This window comes from Ruditapes philippinarum, unplaced genomic scaffold (genome assembly GCF_026571515.1).
Source record: "Ruditapes philippinarum isolate M1 unplaced genomic scaffold, ASM2657151v2 ctg1598_1_1_1_1, whole genome shotgun sequence".
Taxonomy (NCBI): Eukaryota; Metazoa; Mollusca; class Bivalvia; order Venerida; family Veneridae; genus Ruditapes; species Ruditapes philippinarum.
Genome location: NW_026860722.1, coordinates 137,703 through 162,446, shown reverse-complemented (window position 1 = coordinate 162,446; position 24,744 = coordinate 137,703). Strand labels below are relative to the sequence as shown.

The 24,744-nt window shown below is 33.5% G+C and overlaps 1 protein-coding gene across 1 annotated transcript; it reads left to right on the top strand.

Moving 5' to 3' along the window:
* Positions 1-383: 383 nt before the first annotated feature.
* On the top strand, positions 384-10,323 carry LOC132713185 (uncharacterized). The gene is made up of 10 exons (XM_060695671.1): positions 384-487; positions 1,035-1,224; positions 1,761-1,878; positions 3,320-3,364; positions 3,889-3,957; positions 4,926-4,970; positions 5,502-5,634; positions 6,955-7,135; positions 8,421-8,550; positions 9,163-10,323. Exons 1-10 carry the CDS (start codon positions 385-387, stop codon positions 9,247-9,249), a joined length of 1,101 nt encoding a protein of 366 aa, XP_060551654.1. The 5' UTR covers position 384; the 3' UTR covers positions 9,250-10,323.
* Positions 10,324-24,744: the final 14,421 nt, after the last annotated feature.

The following is a 24,744-nucleotide window of genomic DNA, read 5'->3' as shown; positions in this document are numbered from 1 at the left end:
TACAAACGACTTTACTTACCAAAATGTAGGACGACTGTTTAACATACAACATTGTCTGTTTGGTTTTACGGCGCACCAACATAATTTAGGTTATATAGCGCAAATAACCAAAATTGTGTAAGTGCGCCGTTAAAACTAAACAAACACAATCAATGCTGTTTTTCTTTTTCATTTTTCAATAGTCGTTATTAAAATTGAATTAATTCTACTTTTTTTGATAAATTTAGTTGTTTATTATATTAAATGCTCGTCATTGAGTTTTCAATTATTGCAAGTTTGTCACATTCATGATTGCCCAACTGTGTAGATTTATTTTGCATAATTTAACTTCATCTTTTTTCTGATTGAAGAGTTTGTGTCAATATTTTAGCAACCATTGAAACAATGGCTCACCAAATCAACGCAAAACAATTTCTTGACTCACTCGTTGCGGGTGATATGGTAATATTTCACAGTCAAACAGTCACTCATTGGGGAATTTATGTAGGTATGATCTCTTCTTTATGATTTATTATTACTTCAATTAAACGGAAATCACCAATGGTCCTATCGTACAAATAACAATAATTGTTATACTATAAGGATAGATAAGATTAAACATCAAATTCTTCAAAAACAGTGAAGGAAATAAAAATAATTATTATATATAAAATAAAATACTGATTCCTTAAAAATCAGTGAAGGTTAAAACCTACAAATTAATATATTTTTCTGAAGGAAATTAGTTGCCTTTTTTATTGTATCACTTTAACTGTGTTACCTAACATTTCAAAAAACCTATTATGAAAAAAAGTTATCAAAGCGTAAGGGATTTTTTTAAACATTGTGATATTATTTAACACTCAGTTAATATCTGAGTTCTGATTCCTGTGTTATAATTTTACACTGTATTGAGTGACTTGCTATAAATTATCAAAGCGTAAGGTTTTTTTTTTAAATTAAAAATGTGATATTATTTAACACTCAGTTAATATCTGAGTGTTAATTTCTGTGATATCATTTTACTCTGTATTGGGTGACTTACTATTTTATAGGAGAAAAGAAAGTGGTTCACCTTACTGGGGAGATCGGAAATCTTGTACACGATTCCATTGAAACAAATGACGCTTTGTTTACGATCGCCGGTAAAAGATATATTAAGGCGGCTGTTAAGGAGGAGGACTTTTTGGTTGTTGCTACAACATTTGATACATACGAGAGAAATTGCAAAGACAAATGGTTGACGTAAGATTCGTTTCATAGCTTCCTGATTAAGTTCTTCTTAATTACAAGTAAAACTAATGAAATACTTAAAGCAATACCCGTGTTATTTGCAGTTTGTTTTTGTCTATAATTTACTTTTGAGATGGATTGGAAACTAATGTATGAACTCTTTATTCTATTAAGAAATGAAACCTAATTATAACTGTAGAAGAGTAGAAAGTATTTACAAGATAGATGCCGATTTCGAGAGACCGTAAAAATGGAATGGTACGGTCATGCATATATTTTGACGTGACGTCAGTTGCTCTGTGCCGACAAAGCGTTAATGCGCATTAAAGGCTAGTATTAAACTATGGGCGCCAATGGAAAAACATGGGAAAAAAATGCAAAGACAACAGTTTGAAGCGATATGTTCATTTGCTTGCTACAGTTGGTTATTCTTTTACTAGTAAAAACAAATCGTTATCTTTACATACTTTGTTTTCTAATATATCTTGATAGAATAAGAAAGTTAAGTTAGTTTACAAATAAATGTAATATATATGTATTAAATAAAGCCCAGATGATCCTGAGGAAATAGTGCAAATAGCTAAGACAATGATAGGAAAGATCTACTACAATGACATGTGGAACACTTGTGAGAAAATGGCTTCCTACTGCAGATATGAGATAAAGGTATAAATGACTTTTTCGTTGTATTCCCTTAAGTTTAAAGTTATGATTCAAGCATCTGAAATGAAAAAGAACGAAAATGAAATATATATTTTCAATCTGTTACGTAGTTACTAAGTTGTTATGTACTTAATATATTAAGATTTTTTAATGTTATTTTTATCTTGTGACATAGAGTAACGTGCCAGAGACCGAATGTAAATGATAAAACTCTTTTTTTCAAAGTTTTGTTATTTGAAGACTGTATCTTCAATACGCATCGCAATGTTGCATCGCAATGTCGAACGTTAAGTCATTCAGAGAATACAGAATAAATAATGTTAGCGTTTTATACATTCTGAAAGTATCATTAAAATATGAATACCGTTTGTTAGAATCGGATTAAAATTATTATTATTATTATTTATTATTATTATATACCACATTTCTATAGCACTCTTTTCATAAATAATAAATGTTCAAGAGTGCTTTACATAAATCCGATAAAACATAATCACATATATATATAAGACATAATGTACAACATTAATTAAGTAAACCTATTAAACAATAATGATAATCCAAAACAAGTAAAGGATGGCAAGAAATACAGACACATTTAGTTTAAAATCAAGGCTCAATTAAAATTAACACTGATAATATAGCAAAAGTAGTACATGTATGATGATTTATGAACTAACGTCCATAGAACTTTATGAAATAATGTGTTTTGAGAGCTCTCTTAAAACATGGCAAGGTATTACAGTCTCTAATGTCAGGTGGTAACGAGTTCCATAATTTCGCTGCGGCTGTCTGGAAGCACCTGTCACCATATCGTACTGTCCGAGATTTAGGCACAACTAATGTCATTGAGTTATTCTGGGACCTCAGATTTCTGACTGGGATGTACACGTCTATCATGTCTTTTATATAGGCTGGTGATTGATCGATGAGGGATTTATATGTATAAGTCAAAATTTTATATTCGACCCGATACTCTGCCGGAAGCCAGTGAAGGTCACGTAAGATAGGTGTTATGTGGTCATATTTGAGTGTTTTGGTCACAATTCTAGCTGCTGTATTTTGAACATGTTGTAACTTGGTCATTGACTGCTTAGAGACTCCATATAACAGTGCATTACAGTAGTCTAACCTAGAAGTAACAAGTGAATTTACTAGAGATTTGGTTGCTTTAACAGTAAGATAGGGTCTGATGTGACCGATTTGTCTTAATTGTGCATAACAGTTCCTACAGACATTATTTACATGTTGTTCCATCCTCATGTTCGAGTCATAAATATATATGTCATTTTAACCAGCATTTAATATTACTTTTTATAAATACAATTGAAATAACTATTTAATCTTTATCAACTTTCAAAACATAAATTTGTGTTTTTTGAAATTGAATTGATTTTTTGGTTCATTGATGACATTTACCTGATATTTGCCTTTCTTTGTTTAGGACTCACTTCTTTTTCAAAGTTTGGAAATAAAGGGAACCACTGAGGTAATTTAGTAATTTGTAATGAAAATAACGTTAGTGCACACAGAAATCTCTTTACAATATGTTATGTGCAGTTTTTTTAAAATTTCAAGAATTAAATATTTGAGAACAATGTTGCTACTATGACGATTCGGCCATTGTAATTTGATCTGAAACGTTTTGGTTCTTGAATTCTATGAAAAATAAAAATATTTCTTAGCAGAAAAATCTGACTTTTGCCGAATAAGCTGTATGTAAACTATCCTTGCAATACAACTTGCATAACCGCGGATACAGTTAGAATAATGCATTTTTATTCATTCTGAAATAATCATTAAAAATGAATGGTTGCCGTTTGTTAACATTATCTGAAATACATTATTATCTGTCATTTTCAACCAACATTTAATTTTACTCTTTAAAAATACTTAAAAAATTACTGTTAAGTCTTTATCATCTTTTAAATGATGAATTTGTTCTTTCTTGAATTAAATAAATTGTTGAGTTGATCTATAGCATTTGTCGTACAATTGCCCTGTTTTGTTTAGGCCTCACTTCAGTTTCAAAGCATAGGCGTGGGAAAACACACTGACCATATACATCATGTATGTCAAGAGGTAAGAAAACACTTTTGATTTTTTCACCATTAACATGTTCGTGCTGTAGCTTGGAATAAAAGGACTTTGATACTTGGTACCTTATTATTTAAAACGATAGTTTAAGATTTAAACGCCACACTAAGACACCAGAAAATGTATATGGAGACGAAAATCACTATAATTTATAATATACCAAAATCTCCGAAACAAATTTTAAAAGTTGTAATATCTTTAGCATTATATTAGTAGCTAAGAAGAAAACGACGATCATTGCATAAGTGTACCAGGTTGAATAATAATAATAAGTGATACAAATTCTGAACTAGAAGCTATAAACTGATGTACAGAGTTATCAAAAACTTGCATCGAATAATCAGTCGATCATTGACTTTTTTATCTGACAGGAATATATGTAGTTGATAATGACTGTTTATCCTTATGAAGATAAATTTATTTTATATAAAAAAACTTTACGCTATATGTTGTGCAGTTTGCAAATTTAATTATATTTTATAAATTTCAAGATTTACATATTTCAGAACAATGTTGCTGCTATGACAATACGGTCATTGCAATTTAATCTGAAACTTATTTTGTTCTTGAGGTCAGTGAGGTCATTGTATTTATATGGTAAAATATAGATATTTCAGCAGAAAATTCTGACTATTGCAGAATAATTTGTATGTAATTTATCATTGAATATAAGAGTGTATTACCGGAGGATAATGATAAAATAATAATAGCTTTTTAAATATGTTATGAAAGTATCAATTAAAAAAATGAATTGTTTCCGTTTGTTAGTATCGGATCTAAAATTCATATATTCTCATTTTAAACCAGCATTTGATATTCCTTTTTAAAAATACATTTGAAATTACTTTTTAATTTTTATCATCTATCAAAACAAAAAAAAAATGCGCCTTTTGAAATTGAATTTTTTTTGGTTAATTGATGGCGTTTGCCGGATATTTACTTTTCCTGTTTAGGACTCACCTCATTTTCAAGGCTTGGACATAAGCAGAACCACTGAGGTAATTAAGCACTATTTAATTTTTTAACCATTGATATGTGCGTGCTGTGAGAATAAAAATACATCAAAAACCATGCAATTGGTACCTAATGATGCCAACGATATATCAAGATTTAGCCACTCAGACACCAGAACAATATTGATTGATGTAAGAACCACTATCATTTAAAATGAAAGAAAATTGCCGGAAAAATAGTTGTGATATTTAATTCATTAAATTACTAGTCTTGTCTAAAACGATCATCCCATAAGTGCATAATGGCTGCCATTCTTGGCAAAAGAGGTAAATAATGTAAAAAATTGGAAATACTTAAGTTGTCAATATTATGAAAAAGGAAAATGATTTTTTTTGTTTCGTTTGACTTCTCATTGCATTTAACTGTTTAATGATATTAAATATAATAATTACGATTTAGTTTACATTTTTAACAGATTTAAGCTTTTTGTCTTTATACATTTTCATGTAAGTTAATTTGAACTTTAAAAACTTTATTATTCATATGTATCATTCATATATCAAATCTATCATTAGATGTCTGACGTGAAAAGGTCTAAACCTCAAGACTATATTACAACACACAATAAAGTGGTTTTAAATGAGCTAAGACCAGGGGATCTTGTTACATTTGCACGGCCGTTCTTTTATCATTGGGCTGTTTATATAGGTTTGTCAAACGTTTGTTTTTAATCAAATGAAATGATAAAAAAGAACAAAAAAAATCATATTTCAAATAATTCTTCTAAATGCATTATTATGTTAATAACAATAGGTCAAAAGCTTGCACTTTACTGTACCATCCGCGAGCAGGCTCAATTAAACTGAGCCTGCAACATTTTTAATTTTGTCTCTTTTGGCGTTCTTCTTGGATTCTGTTTTTCCTTACTGTGCCTATTGTTCTATTGTTTCTTTAATAAATACATTTTGCTATTGTTAAATTTAAACACGACTTTTGCAGATGACGTTTGTTGAGCAATATTGAAATAAAAAATAAAAATGATTGGAGTGACATTCTGATCATGTATTTGACAATGTTAACGATTAAATATAGCAGCTGTCAAAGAATTGCTAAAGCACTGCCCAATTCATTGCATCCATGGAACGTTAACGATACATAACAAAAATCGTTTTATAGAAATTTCTATGCCTCACATGGATTTTTGAATATTCAAGTAGACTATAACGTTACGCAAGTTCTACACTGTGTTCTTACCATAAAACATTTCTCCCTTCGATGGGCATAATGTCATTTAAAAGGAGCAAGCCTTCAGATTCATGCTATTTTTCATGAAAAGTTTGAAAATGTGAAAATGTTTAAAAGTAGATTACTGTGAAGTAAACTAAGATATTATTTACACATTGCAAGCGCCCTTAAAAAATCCAATTTAATTACGAATAAGATGTCAAAATATGCAAAAATAGCCCCTACTGCGTTAGTAACGCAGATAAATACTGTAAAATCAGTCATCTATTGAATGCAACATGTAAATTATTACTTGAATAATTAATATTTTTACTTTTCTTTAAGTCGTATAAAATTTTCTCAAATTAGATTTCTTGAAATATTTTGGCTCATCTCGAGGCCTGACGGTGAAACACGAAGTCAATGGACATAATTAAATAAAACTTCAATTATTTTCATTTATCAACAAACACGATCTCTTAGGTTACACACCTGAATGATTTATTGCATTTAACCCTACAATTTCTGACAATAACAGAATTGTCTTGGTATGATTGAAGTATATTTTTCAATTTTCATTTGTTATATAACATTTCATTTTCTAACTTTTATCAAATACTATGTAACATTAAATTTGGTCAACGTTTAAAACATGCTGAAAATAAAAGAAGCAAGTTAAATGCACCACCTTAACATAATAAAAAAAACATAAAACGAATTTATTTGTAATAGGACATTTTAAAATCATATGAAACTGACAATAAGTTATTCTTGAAATGAGCTATTTCTTTTGTTTTCATATAGGGGACCAAGAGATTATTCATTTATGTGGGGATGAGCCCATTACATCAGATATTAGATTGATACATTTTTTAGCAATCTCCGGTGTACCTTTCTCTAAAGGATGGGTAAGACAGGAGGATTTCTGGACAGTAGCATTTGATAGCAAAGCAGATATAAACAATGAAAAAGATGACCTGTTTACGTATGTTTATTTTTTTCATGTGGCTTTTTGTGTAATTAATTTCAAATGGACCTCTAACATAATGTCAGATGGCCTTGAATCTTATTCAAATATGAAAACGTGCTTCAGTCGTGGCCAATTTCATTATATTCATTACACAGATAACACAAATATGAAAGCGTTGGTTAAGGGTGGTTTATACCTTGAAATGATCAATTTGTATATGAATATGCAAAACATAACAAAGAAAAATACTTCAAGTTGAATTGAAAACAAATTTCTGTGCGAGTTCTAGTTACCCTTATTTGTGTGTTTATGAATGAAAGCTTTTCATTTTCTGGTCATCTTTTATAATTCGATTCAACACTTTAGAAGGAGGAGAGAGTAAATGATCTGAAGTATTGCACATAAGATTTTGGTTCAAACAGACATCATATTGCACTCAAATCTCGAAAACGTATTTTCATTCTTGAGTGTTTGCAAAATCTTAGTCGATTCAACACATACTAGGGGTGATCCAGAAATAACGGACTGGGCGCATAACTTAGAAACTGACAAAGAGAAAATCCTGAAAAATATCTGAAATTAATTTCAATGTTTAATGCATGACTCCTGAAAATTTCAATGCATTATGGCAATAAACAACACTAATATACATACAACACACAAACGTCTAAGACCTTCTCTTGAATCATTTCCTAGATATTGCCTGCCTTCACCGAATCGCCGATGCCATTCAAAAACTTGTGTTCTTGATACTATCTTCCTGCAGATGACTGTGTTTTCATTTCATAAGCTTTTGTAGGTGGATTACAAAGTTCGCACCAAAAAATAATGATTTTGCGCTGTTCTGGATACTGATGAGACGCTATTGTCAAGACACTAGCGGATATGATGTCCGGTTTGTTGTTTGATAACGGAAAACGTTGATAAAAAGACGTGCATGACGTCATTTCAAACTGACGGTAATTGGCTCCGAAATGCAAAGTCCGAAATATGTTCAAAATAAACTATAAAATAACAATTTGTGAATGAAAAATGACTTCCCCCGCTCTTACGCTAGTGTGTTTCCATGACTACGCATAAAACAACGGAATACATCTGAAGAATAACATTTAAATTTCGAACATAATCAGTTTCATCTGAATTACGTTTGGTACAGAATTCATGCAAAAATCGTTAAGAATAAATTGTTTTAGAGAGTAAGTCCGGTTATTTATGGATAATCCCTCGTACTTTGGAAGATCTTATTAAATAATTTACATAAAAATAAAGAAGACGCTTCAACAAATATTTTCTTATTTAGGCCTAAGCCGGTTGAAGATATTATCAATACAGCCAAAAGTATGGTAGGGAAGATTGGGTACAATCTTTTTTGGAATAACTGCGAACACTTTGCTAGCAAATGTAGATATGGGACCAAAAGAAGTGATCAGGTTTAAAATACTTCCTTTCCTAACGATTTTACGCTTTTTTGTTTTTTATCTGTTTTTCACACTGTGTGTTCATATCTTTGCGGCAGATCAATGTTAGTGTCATTCCTGCGTAACTGACCAGTATTTACCAATTAACCTGTTATTGACTTAATACTTGTGCAACGCGATTTCAAAAAAAAGTGAACGACCTAGGACCATAAGACTCAATGCACGAGATCATTTGGCTCGGTGATTTTTTTGCATCGACAGATAATTGAACTAGTGGTCCCTAGATTACTAACCAGATGCTCAACCAATTGATCTAAGCTGGCGGACCGTATGATTAATTTAGAAATATTGATGCTTAGGTATTAAATTAAATAACAACACACACCTATATGAATTTTAGCCAAACGATTTTCATTAAATGCTAGTAAGTTTATGTTTTTTTGTTTAAATGACATATTTATGTGCTTGATATATGCATCATTTTTGAAGTTGATATTTAATTTACTGTAACGTTTGTTGATAGCAAAATAACATTTTTTCTTTGCTTTAATCTTATATGCATGGGACATTTTTGTTTCCATAGAGCTGATGGCACTGTTGACATTTCAATATCTTACAATTTAGATAATCGTTGGTGCGTGGGGTATATTTTGGTTGGTTGCTTCAAGTGTCTTTGCATACTTTCTTCATAGTGTATACAACAGAAGCTGAACAGGAAGTTACATGAATTGAACAGCGGTGCTACGTATCGCCTGTGGTGAAAATTGAAACTTATGTGCCTTTTTGGTCGTGTGCGAGTGCGATGTGCGCGGATGCATGATTTCATTATAATATATGTATTTTTGCTTTTATGATATTATTGGTTTATTCAGAAATTAAATTAATTTCAAAATTATCTACTACCTGCTGCAAATTGTTAAGAAGACATTTGACACTGCGACCATAAAACAACTCTGTAACTCTTACTGTTCTCTTTCACTGCGATAGTTTTGATCATATCCATTGCTTTAGAACTTAGATCTTAAACTTGATACTAATGCATTCCTGGTATGATTGTTATTCATCTTTGCAGGTCATAAGTGACATTACATATTTATTGTTTAAACTTTATATTTTGTCATTGATATACATGCATTAATATTCATTCTAACACGACCCGCATCTTTCCCTATTGAACACAGAAGAACCGAAAGTGTGGGTTATTATGCTATAAAATCACTGTTTGACGTGTGACGTAATCATTATATATGTGACGTAAGGCACTATTAGATCCGACGCTCTAACAATAAGTACGGAAACAAGTCAGGCCCAATTTTGCTTAATATCAGGTACGGCAGCATTTATTTGTTGATGTCGTGTTAGAATCGAAATAATATATCCAAATCGGTGACTTTATCGCTGGATAACATCACTGTTTGTCGTTCGGATGCGCATCATTATATCACTCGGGCTACGCCCTCGTGATATAATTCCTCGCATCCGAACTCCAAACAGTGATGTTATTGAGCGATAAAATCACAGTTTGGGATATATTATATCTTAATTATATTATGACGAAAAAAAAGTAATACAAAATTCAAATTATTTGAAAGTCAAGGTTTCAATGGCTGTTCAAGAAATAATGGAATATAATACTTTTTATAAGATTTTATCATCCTGGACGGCAGGTTTGGTAAGCTTTTTAATATTGACTCTGTAAAATTATGTAAACTATTTTTGTTACATATTTTTCCTTACAAGTTGTACTTGTGATCTTTAAATTATTTGGATTAAAACATATTAAACGTGCCATACATATACGTGTATATTATTTTTTCATAATTTACCCAACCTACATCTTTGAGAGTCCGAGTGACTCATTTAATTGGTAATCAAATGGTATCAAATATAGCAGGTCGGTCGTTGTATGGACTTACAAGAAGTAACTGAAATTGATGTATCAGAAAACTCAATATCCTTTTGGCTATAACTTCAAGTGGTTCTGTCTGACAAAAAACTACAAGGTCAAGATTAATATCTTAATTTCAATCTGCACTATTAAACTGGACATAATAAGATATTTGATTCAGAGAAACAAGTTTATCAGTGAATATTTCATTTGTTAGACATTTATACAACTGAATAAAACTATTTTTAGGAATACGCAATAAATAAGTGCGCAACGATTTTAGAAAGCGCATTAATTGAAGTTGAGTAGCTTCTATTTTTCAATTGATTTTTTACTCAATTAGTAAATATTGATCTCCTGAATATATTTTAAAATCATTTTAAAGGAAAATATAATAAAAATATCGAGACAAACATAAGAAACTATTTACTTCTTTTCGTTGGATTAGACAAAATTTTCTCCTGTAATGTTGGCTATCTAATTTTAAACGATACTCTTTCTTCAGTAGGTCGAATTATCAATTCAAAGTATAAAACTTTCGAAAAATACCCCACCAATTTTCCGAGCCAATTGTTTGAACACCATTTGACTGATTCCGTTATAGATTCGTTTTGTACTAGTTTGGAAGGTCTTCTTTACACAATATAGATTTCACATGGTCGTTTTCTGTACCGGCTATTTGTTGTCGTTCTGTATTTAATGGCTATATTAAATTTCGTAAATAACACCATATTCCTAAATCAACTGTTAAAACACACTTAGTCTGATCTCGTTGGTGAAACGTTTTTGTACTAATTTGGAAGGTTTTCCTTGCACAATATGAGGTCCAAAGCCCTAACCAGAAAATCTGGAAACAAAGTGATCCCTCGGAATCATTAATCACAACAAAATTACAAGAAAATTGCAGACTCGGTTTGATTGAGTCTGTCCCAAGCCGTATGTCCGTAAGATTTGTGCAATTTTCTTGAAAGAAACGTTCATAAATGTAGACCATTTTTATGATTCCGTTGCAGATTCAATTTTCTATTAGCTTGAAAGCCGAAAGCCTTTACCCAAGGAAAATGTCCCGGGATTAGCGAGTGGTGGTCTATTTTTGCACCGGCATTTTGCTCTGTCTGTATATATAGTGTATGCACTTTCCTGTTTATATACATCACTTCCTAATGTCAACCGTTTAAACACCATTTGACTGATTCTTGCAGATTTGTTTTTGGCTACTAGTTGTGAGTTGTTTTTTTTATACAATATCAGGTCCAAAGCCCTAACCGAAGCAAAATATTCGGGAGATTTCCGCGTGGTATGCTCGTTTTTTTTGGACCGGCTTTGTGTTCCCGTGTATATAAAATGACTGCATTGTATGAATTTACGTGAAAAATACCCAGGTTCTCGAGCCAACCGTTAAAACATCATTTGACTGATTCCGTTGCATATTTGTTTCTATACAAGTTTGTAAACAATGTAAGGCTCATACCATAGACCAAGCAAAATGTCTGTGGTATTTCCTGCCTAGCAAGGTTGTTTTCAGGACCGGTGATTTATTCTTAATGAAAATAAAATGTATACATTTTCATGAAAAAAACACCATATTTTCAAACCAACCGTTAATACATCATTTGTCTGATTCCATTGCGGATTTGCTTTTGTACTAGTTTGGAAGGTCTTCTTTGCTCAATATAAGGACCAAAATTCTAACAAAAGCAAATGACCGAGAGATTTCCACGTGGCATGGTCCTTCGTAGGATAGACGACCTTTCTTTCCATATATAAAGTTTATAATTTTTAAATTCTCGGATAAAAACCTTTTCTCGAGCCTACCGTACAAAATAGTACATTTGACTGATTCCATTGCATGGTCGTTGTACACAAAGTGTATACATTTTCGTAAAACCCACCATATTTTCGAGAAAACCATTAAAACACCATGTACAGGTTTGTTGGGTCTTCTTTCCACAATATGAGGACGGTAGCCAATATGAAATATTTCCATGTGGTATAGTTTATTTGGTCCGGTGATTCGTTTTCCTGAATAAAGTGTAAATATTTTATTAAAAATACAGTATAAAATACAATTTTTCTGATTCCGTTGCGGTTTCGTACTTGTTTGGAGGGTTTTCTTTGCAAAGCAAGAGGACAAAAGCCCTAACCCAAGGAAAATGTCCTAGATGTTTTCGCATGGCTTGGTTGTGGACCGGAAATTTGCTTTTTTCCATAACCGTAGATCGACTGAAAATTGAGAAAGTAAAGACATGGATACAAAACACTTTGTTATAGGAAATAACGTGTTGCAGTCAGATATTGGAATATGAACGTAAAAGAAAAATGTAATAATCTAGTAGATTGTATTTTAAGCGGATTTTCTTCACAGCAAAATAAGATTCAAAGCAAGAAAAATGCCACTAAAAATTAATTCTTTAAGTTAGTAAAGTCTAAGCAATTTCGTAAAATAAACCTTAATTTTTAGAGCGGACCATTAAAAGACCATCTGTCGTTTTCCATTAGTTTGGAAGGCATTCTTTACAAAAATCAGACCCAATGTCATAACAAGATCTGTCTGATTCCGTTAAGGAATCGATGTTGTTTATGTTTGGAGGAAGGTTGTGTTGGATTTACCGTTTTTCCTGAAGCAATCACCTTGGGATTCTTATCGCAATATAACAAAGAGAGATACACTTAGGAAATACAGTAAAACTCACACAAGCCACAGTGATAGACCATTTTTATTTCTTTTTAACACCCCCGGTAATAGCCTCAGGGAATACAATTAGTCTCAAACAAATCACGGCGATAGGCCCCCTAATAGGGTTTTATTGCAATAAAAATACACAATTTTAGCCTGAAGGAATACAGTAAAGCTCACATAAAGCCACTGTGACATACCTTTTTGATGCTCAGAATAAAACTTACGGGGACAGCCTCCGTGATGACAGTAAACCTTTCAAAATCTCGGCTGTAAGGCCTTTAAGATAGTTCTAATCGCAATATAAACCACTGTGATACCACCTTATTTGATAAACCTACGGTGACACACAATACACGGTGACAGGCCTTTTTCAGGATTCTGATCACAATTAAACCCACGTTAATAGCCTCAGAGAATACAATAAAGCTCTCACAACCCGAGGTGATAGGCCTTTACGAGGATTCTTACTGCAGTAAGTCCAACGTTATTTGCCTAAGAGAATATAGTAAATTTCAGAATACCCACAGTAATAGGCCTTTTAGATTACAATTAAACTTACGATGTCAGCCCCACGGAATACAATAGAGCTCACACAATACACGATGATAGGCCCTTTACAGGGTTTTTATCGTAATGATATTAACAGTGATAGCATCATGGAATACAGTAAAGTTCATACAATCACAGCTATATGCCCATTCCAGGTTTTTTATCGTAATAAAATTCACCGTGATAGAGAATAAAGTGCAATCACAGCCCACGGTGATAAGCCTTTTTGACGGTTTTCATCACAATAAAACTTACGATGATAGCCTAAGGAATAGATTAAATGTCAAACAATCCTCGGTGATAGGCCTTTTATATATTTTTTTTTATCGCAATAACACCCAATAACAACCAAAGTGACAGCCTCTTGTTATACATTAAAGCTCAAACAACCTAGGATTGTAGCCCTTTTGCGTGGTTCTTATCGCAATACAAACCACGGCGATAGCCTAATGGAATTTAGTAAAACTCACACAACACAAAGTCATAGCCCTTTTTGAGGGTACTAATCGATAAAAAAAACTCGTTGATATCCTGAGGGTTTACATGATAGCTTACAAATCCCACAACAGGATTCTTAACTCAATAAAACCGGTAATAGCTTCAGGGTGTACACTAAAACTCACATCACCCGTTGATATAGTTTTTTACAGGGTTCTTATCGCAATTAAACCCACGGTGATAGCCTCAAAGAATTCATTCGGTAAATCTCACAAAACCACGATGATAGGCTGTTTAGAGCATTCTTATCGCAATTAAAACCAATGTGATAGTCTGACGGGACACAGTAAGGCTCACAAAAACCGCAGTAATAAGTTTTTTAAAGAGTTCTTATCGCAATAAAACCCATGGTGATAGCCTCAGAAAATACAGTAACATTCTTCCAACCCACAGTGGTAGGCCTTTTAGAGGGTTCTTATTGCAATAAATCCCGCCGTGATATCCTCAGGGTGGGTTTACAGCAAAATCAGACAACCCTCGATGAAAGGTATTTACAGGGTTCTTATCGCAATTTAACAAATGGTAACAGCCTCAGGGAAAACAATAGAATTATCACAACCCGCAGTGACAGGCCTTTGAGAGGATTCTTAATGAAAAAAACCCAACAGTGACAGCTTCGGGAACTGGTAAAGCTCACACATGCCACGGTAACATGCCTTGTAGAGGATCCTTAAGGCAATAAAACCTAAAGCCTCTTGTAAAACAGTAAAACTTACGCGGCCCATGATGACCTATTATTTGATTTTAAATACAAAATGTACTTTAAATCCCACCATGATAGCCTCGGGAATACAGTAATGGTCACACAACCCTAAGCGATAGTCTTATAGAGCGATCTAATCGCAATAAGATCCACGATAATACCTTTACGGGATACAGTAAAGTTGTCACTGTGGGTTTGTATTGCGATAAGAAACCCCTGAAAATCCTATCACCGGGATTTGAGAGAGCTTAACCGTATTCCCTCGGGCTGTCACCATGGGTTTTAAACTGCGATAAGAACCATCTTAAAGACATATCACCGTGCGTTGTTTGACCTTTATTGTATTCCCTGAGGCTATCGTTGTGGGTTTTAATTACTTTAAGAACCGCCTAAAAGACCTATCACCGCGGGATTTATGAGCTTCACTGTATTCCCTGAGGCTATAACGGTTTTTATGGCAATAGAATCCCTCTAAAAGACTATCACCGTGTGTGGGTTTTTCTGTATTCCTTGATGATATCCTCGTGAGTTTTATGGGATAAGGACCATTTCATTAACTCATCATCATTGGAGTGCATAAGTGCTTCTTTATAACCTGAGGCAAAACCATCGGTTTCATTGGTTAGGAAAGGCTTATCGCTGTGAGTTTTATGAGATTTTTTTATCGCGTTGGATTTTTCGTGAGCTTTACAGTATTCCCTGACTGTCATTGTGGATTTCAATTGCGATAAGAACCTTAAAGACCCAATATCGTACTTTGTGTGAGCTTTACGTTTTCCCTTAGGCTATCACAGTAGGCTTTATTGCGATAAGTTCACTCTATAAGGCCTATCACCATAGGCTGTATAAGTTATTCTGAGACAATAAGATATATTGCGAGAAGAACAATCTAAAAGGCATATTCCCGTGTGTCATTATAGTGATATCAAATGATGTATCACCATTGGTTGTACAAGGTTTACTTCAGTGTTGTTATATTTTCTGGTCCTTCGGGATCATTGATGCCAGCACTGTTAAGTGTTGAGAATTGAGTACCGCTAAGGTCGGTACAAGGGGGTGTGAGGGGTGTTGCAATTATTCATAATCCCTCATGTACAGACTCAATCAAACCGAGTCTGCAATTCTTATGTTATTTTGTTGTGATTAATGCTTCCGAGGGATCACTTTGTTTCAAGATTGTTTACTAGATGTTATCACCGTCAGTTTTATTGTGATAAGAACCCCTTTAAAGGAATATCACCTTGGTTTTATGAGCGCTGTAATGTATTCCCTGAGGTTATCACTATGGGGTGCCACGAAGAAATCTCATGGATGTTTTGCTTGTGCTAGATCTTTGACCTTTCTATTGATTTAATGAAGAACCGAACTTCTTCTCCAAACGTGCATCAAATCGATTTGAACTGGACTCAGACAAATAGTGTTTTACAGGTTGGATTAAGAATTATTTAGATTTTTGTTTCGAAAATTTATACGCTGTATACAGAAAAGCAAACTGCAAGAATAGAAAACGATCATGCACCGCAAAATTCTCAGGGATGTTTTGCTTTAAAAAGGGTTTTGAGACTGATATTGTTGTAAACCAGACACTGTAAACTTGTATAAAATCGAACTTTGTCTCGGCATTAGACAAATGGTGTTTTAAAAGTTGGCTCTATAAGATTGCATATTTTATAAACATTTATACACTTTATATACAGACCGAACAAATTGCCGGTCCAGAAAATGACCATGACACGCGGAAATCTCATGGATTTTTATCTTCGGCTGGGGATTTGCGCGTAATATTGTTGTAAAGAAAGCATTCCAAACTTGAATGAAAACCCAATTTGCAACTGAATCAAACATCGATTTGAAACGGAATCAGACCAAATGACGTTTTACTGGTTGGTTTAAGAATATTTTGTTTATGTCCAAACATTTATACACTTTATATACAGGAAGAATGAATCGCTAGTCCAGAAAACGACCACGCCATGCGAAAATCGCACGGGTGTTTTGCTTGAGCTAGGGCTTTTAGCTTTATATTGCTATAATGAAGACCTTCCAAACTTGTACTTAAACGAATGTTCAAAGCAAATGACAAATGGTGTTTTATCAGTTGGCTCAAGAATATTCTGTTTCTTTCACGAAACTTTATACACTTTATATGCAGAAAGAACAATTAGCCGGTACAGATAATGGCCATACCTGCAAACATTTCGCGGACATTTTGCTATGATAGTGCTTTGGGCCTTACATTGCTGTAAAGAAGATCCACCAACTTTGTACAAAAACAAACTTGCAACGGGCTCAGACATATGGTATTTAAAAAGTTGGCTCAAGAATATTGTGCTTTATTTGCATCAGACATTGATTTCACGGGGGGGGGGGATCACGTGACTTTGTATAGTAATACCCACGAGAAAATGGCGACTGCTGAGCCCCGGAAAGTACCTTTTTATGCTAAATTAAGGTGACAAACGTTTCTTAAATCCAAACAAAACCTAGCGTATCATATGCGCGTTAATTTTCTTCAAATGACAATACAAGGTGACTTATTCTACTTTTTGTGGTTTTAGAGAACATTGTTTGAATTGTGTGAAAATTGCACATTCATTGATAGTAATTCGCACGAAGCGATATAACTTGCCAAAATAAATGAAAATAAGCCTTCTTTTTGCACTTAAGACACCAAATCAATCATTTTATTGACATCTGTTCTGGTAGAATCCCATATAAAATTTTGTTCGAAGGTTTGTAGCCTACAAATGTTCTTTGCAAGTGTTTAGTAAGAAAAACGAACAAATTCTGGATAGTAAGTTGCACGAAAACAAAATAGTAAGTTTCACGTACAGTTCCAATAGCTTACTAAAATGTGACGAAACTATTTTATAATTCTTTTGGTTTCAAATTTGCAAGTGCAATTTTTCTGTCTACGGTGACAGAAACAAATATCGAGAGAGTATTTTAATAATAATTCATATTATTTCATAATACCTGTATTCATATTCATATAATTTCATAAAAGATTACTTAACTTAAAAAAACTAAATGAGACATTGACATTGATACTCAAAAATGTACGTTACACTTGGCCCTTTTTCACGTTAGACTGGACCCACATCCGTCATCTTTAGAACTAGATATATAAAGAAATAGCTGTTCAGAAAGAAATATAACAACACCATCATTAAAATTTTACTTTTCAGTATCTGCAATTTGGACCAAAAACGCAAAGGAGAAGACACTCGCCATATCACATTCATATTTATGCCATCATAGAACTGGTATACAAAGTTTTTATTAAATTTATTCTTTAATAAACTGTCAGATTTTATAAATAAACCCAAGAAGTTTTGTTAAAACATTATGTATTAATATACGCTTATTTTCTTACCATATGCAAATGTGTTGCGTTGTTAACTCTTACTTTTTGTTTGTGATAGAGAAAGTAAATAAGATATTCAAGGCGCCCATGGCCTAGTGGTTAATGTCCCTGATTTTTATACACATGCTTCTCACCGCTATGGATTCTAGTCCGACCAGAGTCCTTGAATTCTTTCATCCAACTAGCTAACAAAACGTCGGTGCTTTAACTCGGGTGTCCTGACATTGACGGTGTGATTTGAAACCCAGAATCTAAGATTGTTTTATGTAAATATTTTTTTACTCCACTTGCCTTACTTTAAAAAGACCGTTTGATTTCAAATATTCGTTTCTCTTTAAAAGTCCATTATGCCTTTTAAATGCTATCATTTCTATTTAAAAAAAACCTGTTTATTTTTGGTATCTTTTTTACAGTTTCCGAAAACATACTCAGTTGCTAGTTACTCAAACTATCTTTTGCATCTTTGTTTCTGTTGGAAAATGGTATACCTTTAATGAATAAGTATTTCGTATGGAAGTCAAAATACTACTTTGTTTACATTTTGCTACCCTAACGACACATCACTTTATGTTCAGCGCTACCTTTTTCAGTTGTAATAAAATACTATCATGCGTTCTATCCATTATTTAAACATTATGAAACACATGTTTGACATTTCTAAAGAATTAAAACAATATAGATTTCTAAGGCACAATGTGCCTTTAAGGTAGAACGCGACACTTTGCGAACTTTCGAGAAGCGTCTTGAAAATTGGCATGCAAAAAATTGACCATATTTCTGATTGGATTTCGTTGATTTTATTTCAATTGTTTCAGCCAATGTTTGTACACACGACGTCAAAGTTGACCATCAAAGCCCGTTTTTGAACATGACGTCGCTGCGTATCCTTGGCAACTGTTACGGGTATTTCAACGCCATTGGCGGACAAAATATCTTAAATCCTACAGCATTCGACGGAAATTATTTTTTCCTTGAAGCAGATATAAAATGTATTGTTTTACGCCGAAAATTGTTTGAGAAATGGAAAGAAAATTGTCAATTTTGTGTAAAATTTGACATTCAGTTTAGCCGCAATTTTCGGCTTTAAAGCGGCTTATTGAAAAATTCCTGAAATAAATTTTTGATTTTTTTCTTTAGACGTCCTTTAAAATGTATACAGTTGCCAAGGATACGCAACGACGTCATGTTCAAAAACGGGCTTTGATGGTCAACTTTGACGTCGTGTGTACAAAAATTGGCTGAAACTATTGAAATAAAATCAACGAAATCCAATCAGAAATATGGTCAATTTCTTGCATGCCAATTTTCAAGATGATATTCGAAAGTTCGCAAAGTGTCGCGTTCTACCTTAATCATAATATGTATCACTGTATAATTGTTGTTTGTTTGTTGTTGTTGTTGTTTTTTGTGTAATAACTGTATTTTTTCTGTAAGAAGTTATTTTTTTCTTGCGAATTGACTAAATGTAACAAATACCGCCATATTAAAACATCAGCATTCAGTTAATAAATATCACCATACCAATTAACAAGCAATTATATTTGTTCATCTTTTTCTAATTACAGTAGAATGAGGGCCAAGACACACCTGAATCTGCAGAGGTCAAAGAACTACTATATCGCAACAGAAAAATAACACTGAGCCGTGTAACATCAAATCCCTTCAAAGTTCATTTGATATATTATATAATAACAACCAATTAAGCATTCGTCCTATAGACAAATAGTAAAATATTTGATCTTGAATAATTGAAATAAGTATTTTTTTTATCTCTTTACATATGAACTTCAACTTTCTTTTAATGTATATGTATGCTAATGGAAACTTTGCGTGAAACTTACTATTTTGTTTTCGTGCGACTTACTATCCAGAAATTGTTCGTTTTACTAACTATACACTTTCAAAGAACATTTGTAGGCTACAGACCTTCGAAAATATATTTTATATGGACTTCTACGATAACAGATGTCAATAAAATGATTGATTTTGTGTCTTAAGTGCAAAAAGAAGGCTTATTTTCATTTATTTTGGTACCAAATTATATCGCTTCGTGCGAATTACTATCGCTGAATGTGCAATTTTCACACAATTCAAACAATGTTCTCAAAAACCACAAAGCGTAGGATAATGCACTTTGTATTGTCATTTGAAGAAAATTAACGCGCATATGATACGCTAGGTTTTATTTTGATTTAAGAAACGTTTGTCACCTTAATTTAACATAATAAGGTACTTACCGGGCCTCAGCAGTCGCCATTTTCTCGTGGGTATTACTATACAAAGTCACGTGATTCCCCCCCCCCCCCGTGGATTTGAAACGGAATCAGAAAAATGGTGTTCACCGGTTGGCATAAGAATACACTTAACAAAACTTATAACTGTGCAGTTTTTAAATGTGAATAACTTTTTTATTACTTGACATTTTTTACCCAAATTTTGGAATTCATCGTTTGAATGGTTTATTTTTAAAATGCTATATTCATAAATAACGGTTATTTTTGTTGTGTGCGTTCATCCGTGACATGTACATAAACAACAAAGTGCACGTGAGGATGACAGGTTGGCGCTAAATGAAGTTATTATTGACCATCAAGGATTCTATTAAAATAAAGACATCCAAAAAACATAAATTTATTGCAGAATTTTTGCAATTGAAAGAAAAATGGCCGTCTAGAAGTTTTACGCAAGGGAATTTGCATTTCGGGCGCCCATTTTGAAAATAAATTTGCATAATATTTTCTCAAATAAACATATTGACTAAGATTTTACTTTAAAACTAAATACAAACTTTCTTGGTACTTTCATATTAATGAAAATATCGCGTTTGCATTGCTTTTAGTAACTGGGTACAACGCGTTACGGAGATCGACATAAACCAGTCTTTACTAAAATTCAATAAAGCAAATATTAAAATTACAGTGACATAATGCCCTGGAATTCATTGTAGTATTATACCCTATCGGTGATCCTATGTTTTATGTTTGTATTTTAGTGAAATCAAGAGATTTAGACCTTTTTGCACCCATTATAAACACGCATTTTACAGAAATGTGAAATTCGGTTTTCGCGCAATCTTGCACACTTCGCTATTTCTCAGTTAATACGAATCACCCTGACATAAAAATCGATACCCAACATTGCACATATCTGTACTATGTTTGGTTCAAATTTCAGAGACCTATCTTTATTAGTATCTGAGAAAATTTGATTTTTATACGTGCACAGTTATAAGATTTGTTAAGTGTACTTTGTATCGTTTTTGTTAAAAAAAGTTATACACTTTATATGCAGTAAAACGATTCGTTGGTCCAGAAAAAGGACCATGCCACACTGAAATCTCAATGACGTTTGCTTGAAAGACGACACTCAAAAATTGTATAAAATCGAATTTGCAACAGTATCAGACAAATTGGGTATTAGTTGTTGGCTCTAAAATAATGTCTATTTTACATACATGTATACACTTTCTATACAGAGAAAAATCGACCATGCCACACGAAATCCCATGAACGTATTGCTTGGGCTAGGGCTTCGAGTTGTGCACAATCGAATCAAAATTTCTCAAGAATATTTTAAATACAAAATCAATCTGTCGTAACGTTACGATAGGTGTTCCCAATTCGTAACTTCAAAGTTTTTGTCTGAAGAGTGTGCTTTTATCTTTAGAAACGTTTCATTGAACTGAAAATGCATTATTTTGAACTTTTCAAAACCTTCAAATAGCTCTCTTAAAACTTTTTGTGCCCCCACTTTAGGGGGGGGGGGGGGGGGCATTTAGATTTACCCTTGTCCGATCCTCCGTCCGTCCGTTCTCTTTTGTGTTGCACGTTTCTCAAAAAGTATTGACATAGAGTCATGAAACTTTACAGGAATGTTGATCAGCATGTGCAGTTGTGCACCTGGATATTTTCGTGTGGATTAATTCAGTATTTTTAGAGTAATTGCCCTTGACTTAGTAAAAATTTGCTATTTCCAACTTGTGTCGCACGTAACTCAAAAAATATTTAACCTAGAGTCATGAAACTTAGAGAAATGTTGAACAGCATGTGCAGTTGTGCACCTGGGTATTTTCGTGTGGATTTATTCAGTATTTTGAAAGTTATTGCCCTTGACTTAGTAAAAATTTGCAATTTTCAACATGCGTCGCACGTTACTCAAAAAGTATTTGACTTAGAGTCATGAAACATTACAGGAATGTTGATCAGCATGTGTTGTTGTGAACTTGGGTATTTTCGTGTGGATTTATGAAGTATTTTAGAGTTAGTGCCCTTGACTTAGTAAAATTTTGCAATTTTCAAATTGTGAAAAAGGATTTGACCTAGAGTCATGAATCTTTTCAGGAATGTTGATCGGCATGTGCAGTTGTGCACCTGTGTATTTTCCTGTAGATTTATTAAGTATTTTTTGAGTTATTACCCTAGTATTGACTTAGTAAAAATTTGCAACTTGTGGCACACGTAGTCCAAAAAATATTTGACCTAGAGTCATAAGATTGACAGAACAGTGGCGTGTGTGGGCACCCGTGTCATATGGACACATTTATAGTTAAATGATGAGTTATCAGAATATATAAATACTGCAGAATGAGAAACTACATTTTACTGCATTTTGATCCGGAAGTGGATGTTGTTCGTGGAAGTGATTTTCCTACAGCGAAAGTGGAAATGTAGCGCGATAAGTTAGCTCCCTTGAACATTTAGAAATGAGCATTTTGTCAATATTGGAGAATAATTTTTTAAACAATTTTCTCAAATATATTTGTTTAAATTTCCTCCGATACAAGTTATATTATTGCAAAGTTAAAATCAATGCCATACTTCTCCAGCTACATTAGATGAGCATAGAACATATTATGGCAGGAGTAGTATATAATAATTGTTTCGTCAACCTGCCTGCAGCCCTGCAGCCCTCACGCGACCAATTAAATAACATTGGGGTCATTCACTCGTGACTGATCGCGAACAATGGGGGATAGCGCACCCCGGTAGCAATTTCAATGACCGGAATGTAGGTCAAGCCCATGGGGATCAACGATCAACAGATCTCTTTACAGAAGGCATTCATCTTGTAATCAGAGAAATCTTTCGGCTCTGAACACAATTTGTATTTGAGCAAGGATCCCACACAGCACAGAACCTGTCATTACTTGGTATTATTTAATAATCCGGTAGATAGGCAGCCTATTGCCACCCTGGCTAAACAAATCAACCCGATAAACTCCAGCGCGCTAATAAGGCTAATAGGTTTGACGACGCCATTAACCGACCCTACGGGTATTTTCTGCTTGACCTGAAAACAACTACACCAGAAGCACTGCGCATGCCCATGTATGGATCTATTTGAAGCGAGCAAGGAACAAGTACCAGAAGTAATGCCCGTGAAACACACGGAACTGTCAAAAGTACTGTGCATGCATGCCCCCATTTGCAATGCTGCTAAAGTATCGAACATAAAACAAACCGATTATGATCTTTTTGATCATTTGGAAGAAAAAATCCACACTATTCAAACCATGCATTCTTGCGACTACTGCAGCGTGGTATTTCATAACGTTCACGACCTTCAAAATCACGTGGAACGTTGGTGTCCCGAACGTCCAGCACCAAAGCGACCATTCCCCGATGAAGACATCTATCCCGACAAAAGGATGAAATACGACTCGGAGGAAAGTAATGACTACGCCCAATACTTAGATCAAGAAGACGAAGTTTTCAAAAAGTTGGCCAAGATTGCCAGGAATGAAAATGAAAACGAATGGGAAGATAAAGTGGAAAATACGAAAAGCTAAAACAAATGCCATTACCGCGCTACGAGGTAACAACGTGCGCGCGTTTATGGAAAAAATATACCACGATAATTTCCTATATACCTAAATTGAGAGAGGGTTACATTCACAGTTAAATTATGAAAGAAACCTTAAGCAAGAATTGGATTTTGAACGAGCCATTCGTCTGTCACTGACGAAATACAAACATTTCTTTTGAAGCGTTTATGAACGAATACGTTACGGGGCAAAATTAAGAAAGTGATGATAGCGAAAATGACAGCAGTGACGACGACGACGACGATGATGATGATGATGATGTTGAGGATGATGATTGTGATGGAATAAATTGAAACCACGAGTCTCGTAACCAGAAGAGCAAACTTAATACAATTATTGCTTGATACCTTGTTTAGATCATTAATCCGTTTGTCATCAAACAGTACGGACGAAAATATGGACCAATGTTGTAATAAGAAAACCAAACAATTTCAAAAATGAGCATTAAGAGTAGTTTACTCTCCCGAAGAGTGCAGGTGGGTCGAGGCATTATTCCATCACCTCCCGGCTGTCCGGTAAAACGGAAAGCCAGTTGTAAACGAATTAGTAGCACTGGACAAAAGAAACCGCAATATCGTATACGAGTGGTAGTTCCAGCAAAATAGATGACAGTCATAGCTAAAAGTATGCTTGAACGTCAGGCAAAACGGAAAATTTTTTCGATCCCAACACTAAAAGATGATACCGTTATATAGGA

What these genes read in the sequence shown, in the direction of transcription:
- LOC132713185 (XM_060695671.1), top strand. Translation starts at nt 385, where the DNA reads ATGGCTCACCAAATCAACGCAAAACAATTTCTTGACTCACTCGTTGCG. An exon ending in ACTGCAGATATGAGATAAAG is followed by an intron (nt 1,879 to 3,319) that starts GTATAAATGACT and finishes TTCTTTGTTTAG; the next exon opens with GACTCACTTCTTTTTCAAAG. An exon ending in TCATTGGGCTGTTTATATAG is followed by an intron (nt 5,635 to 6,954) that starts GTTTGTCAAACG and finishes GTTTTCATATAG; the next exon opens with GGGACCAAGAGATTATTCAT.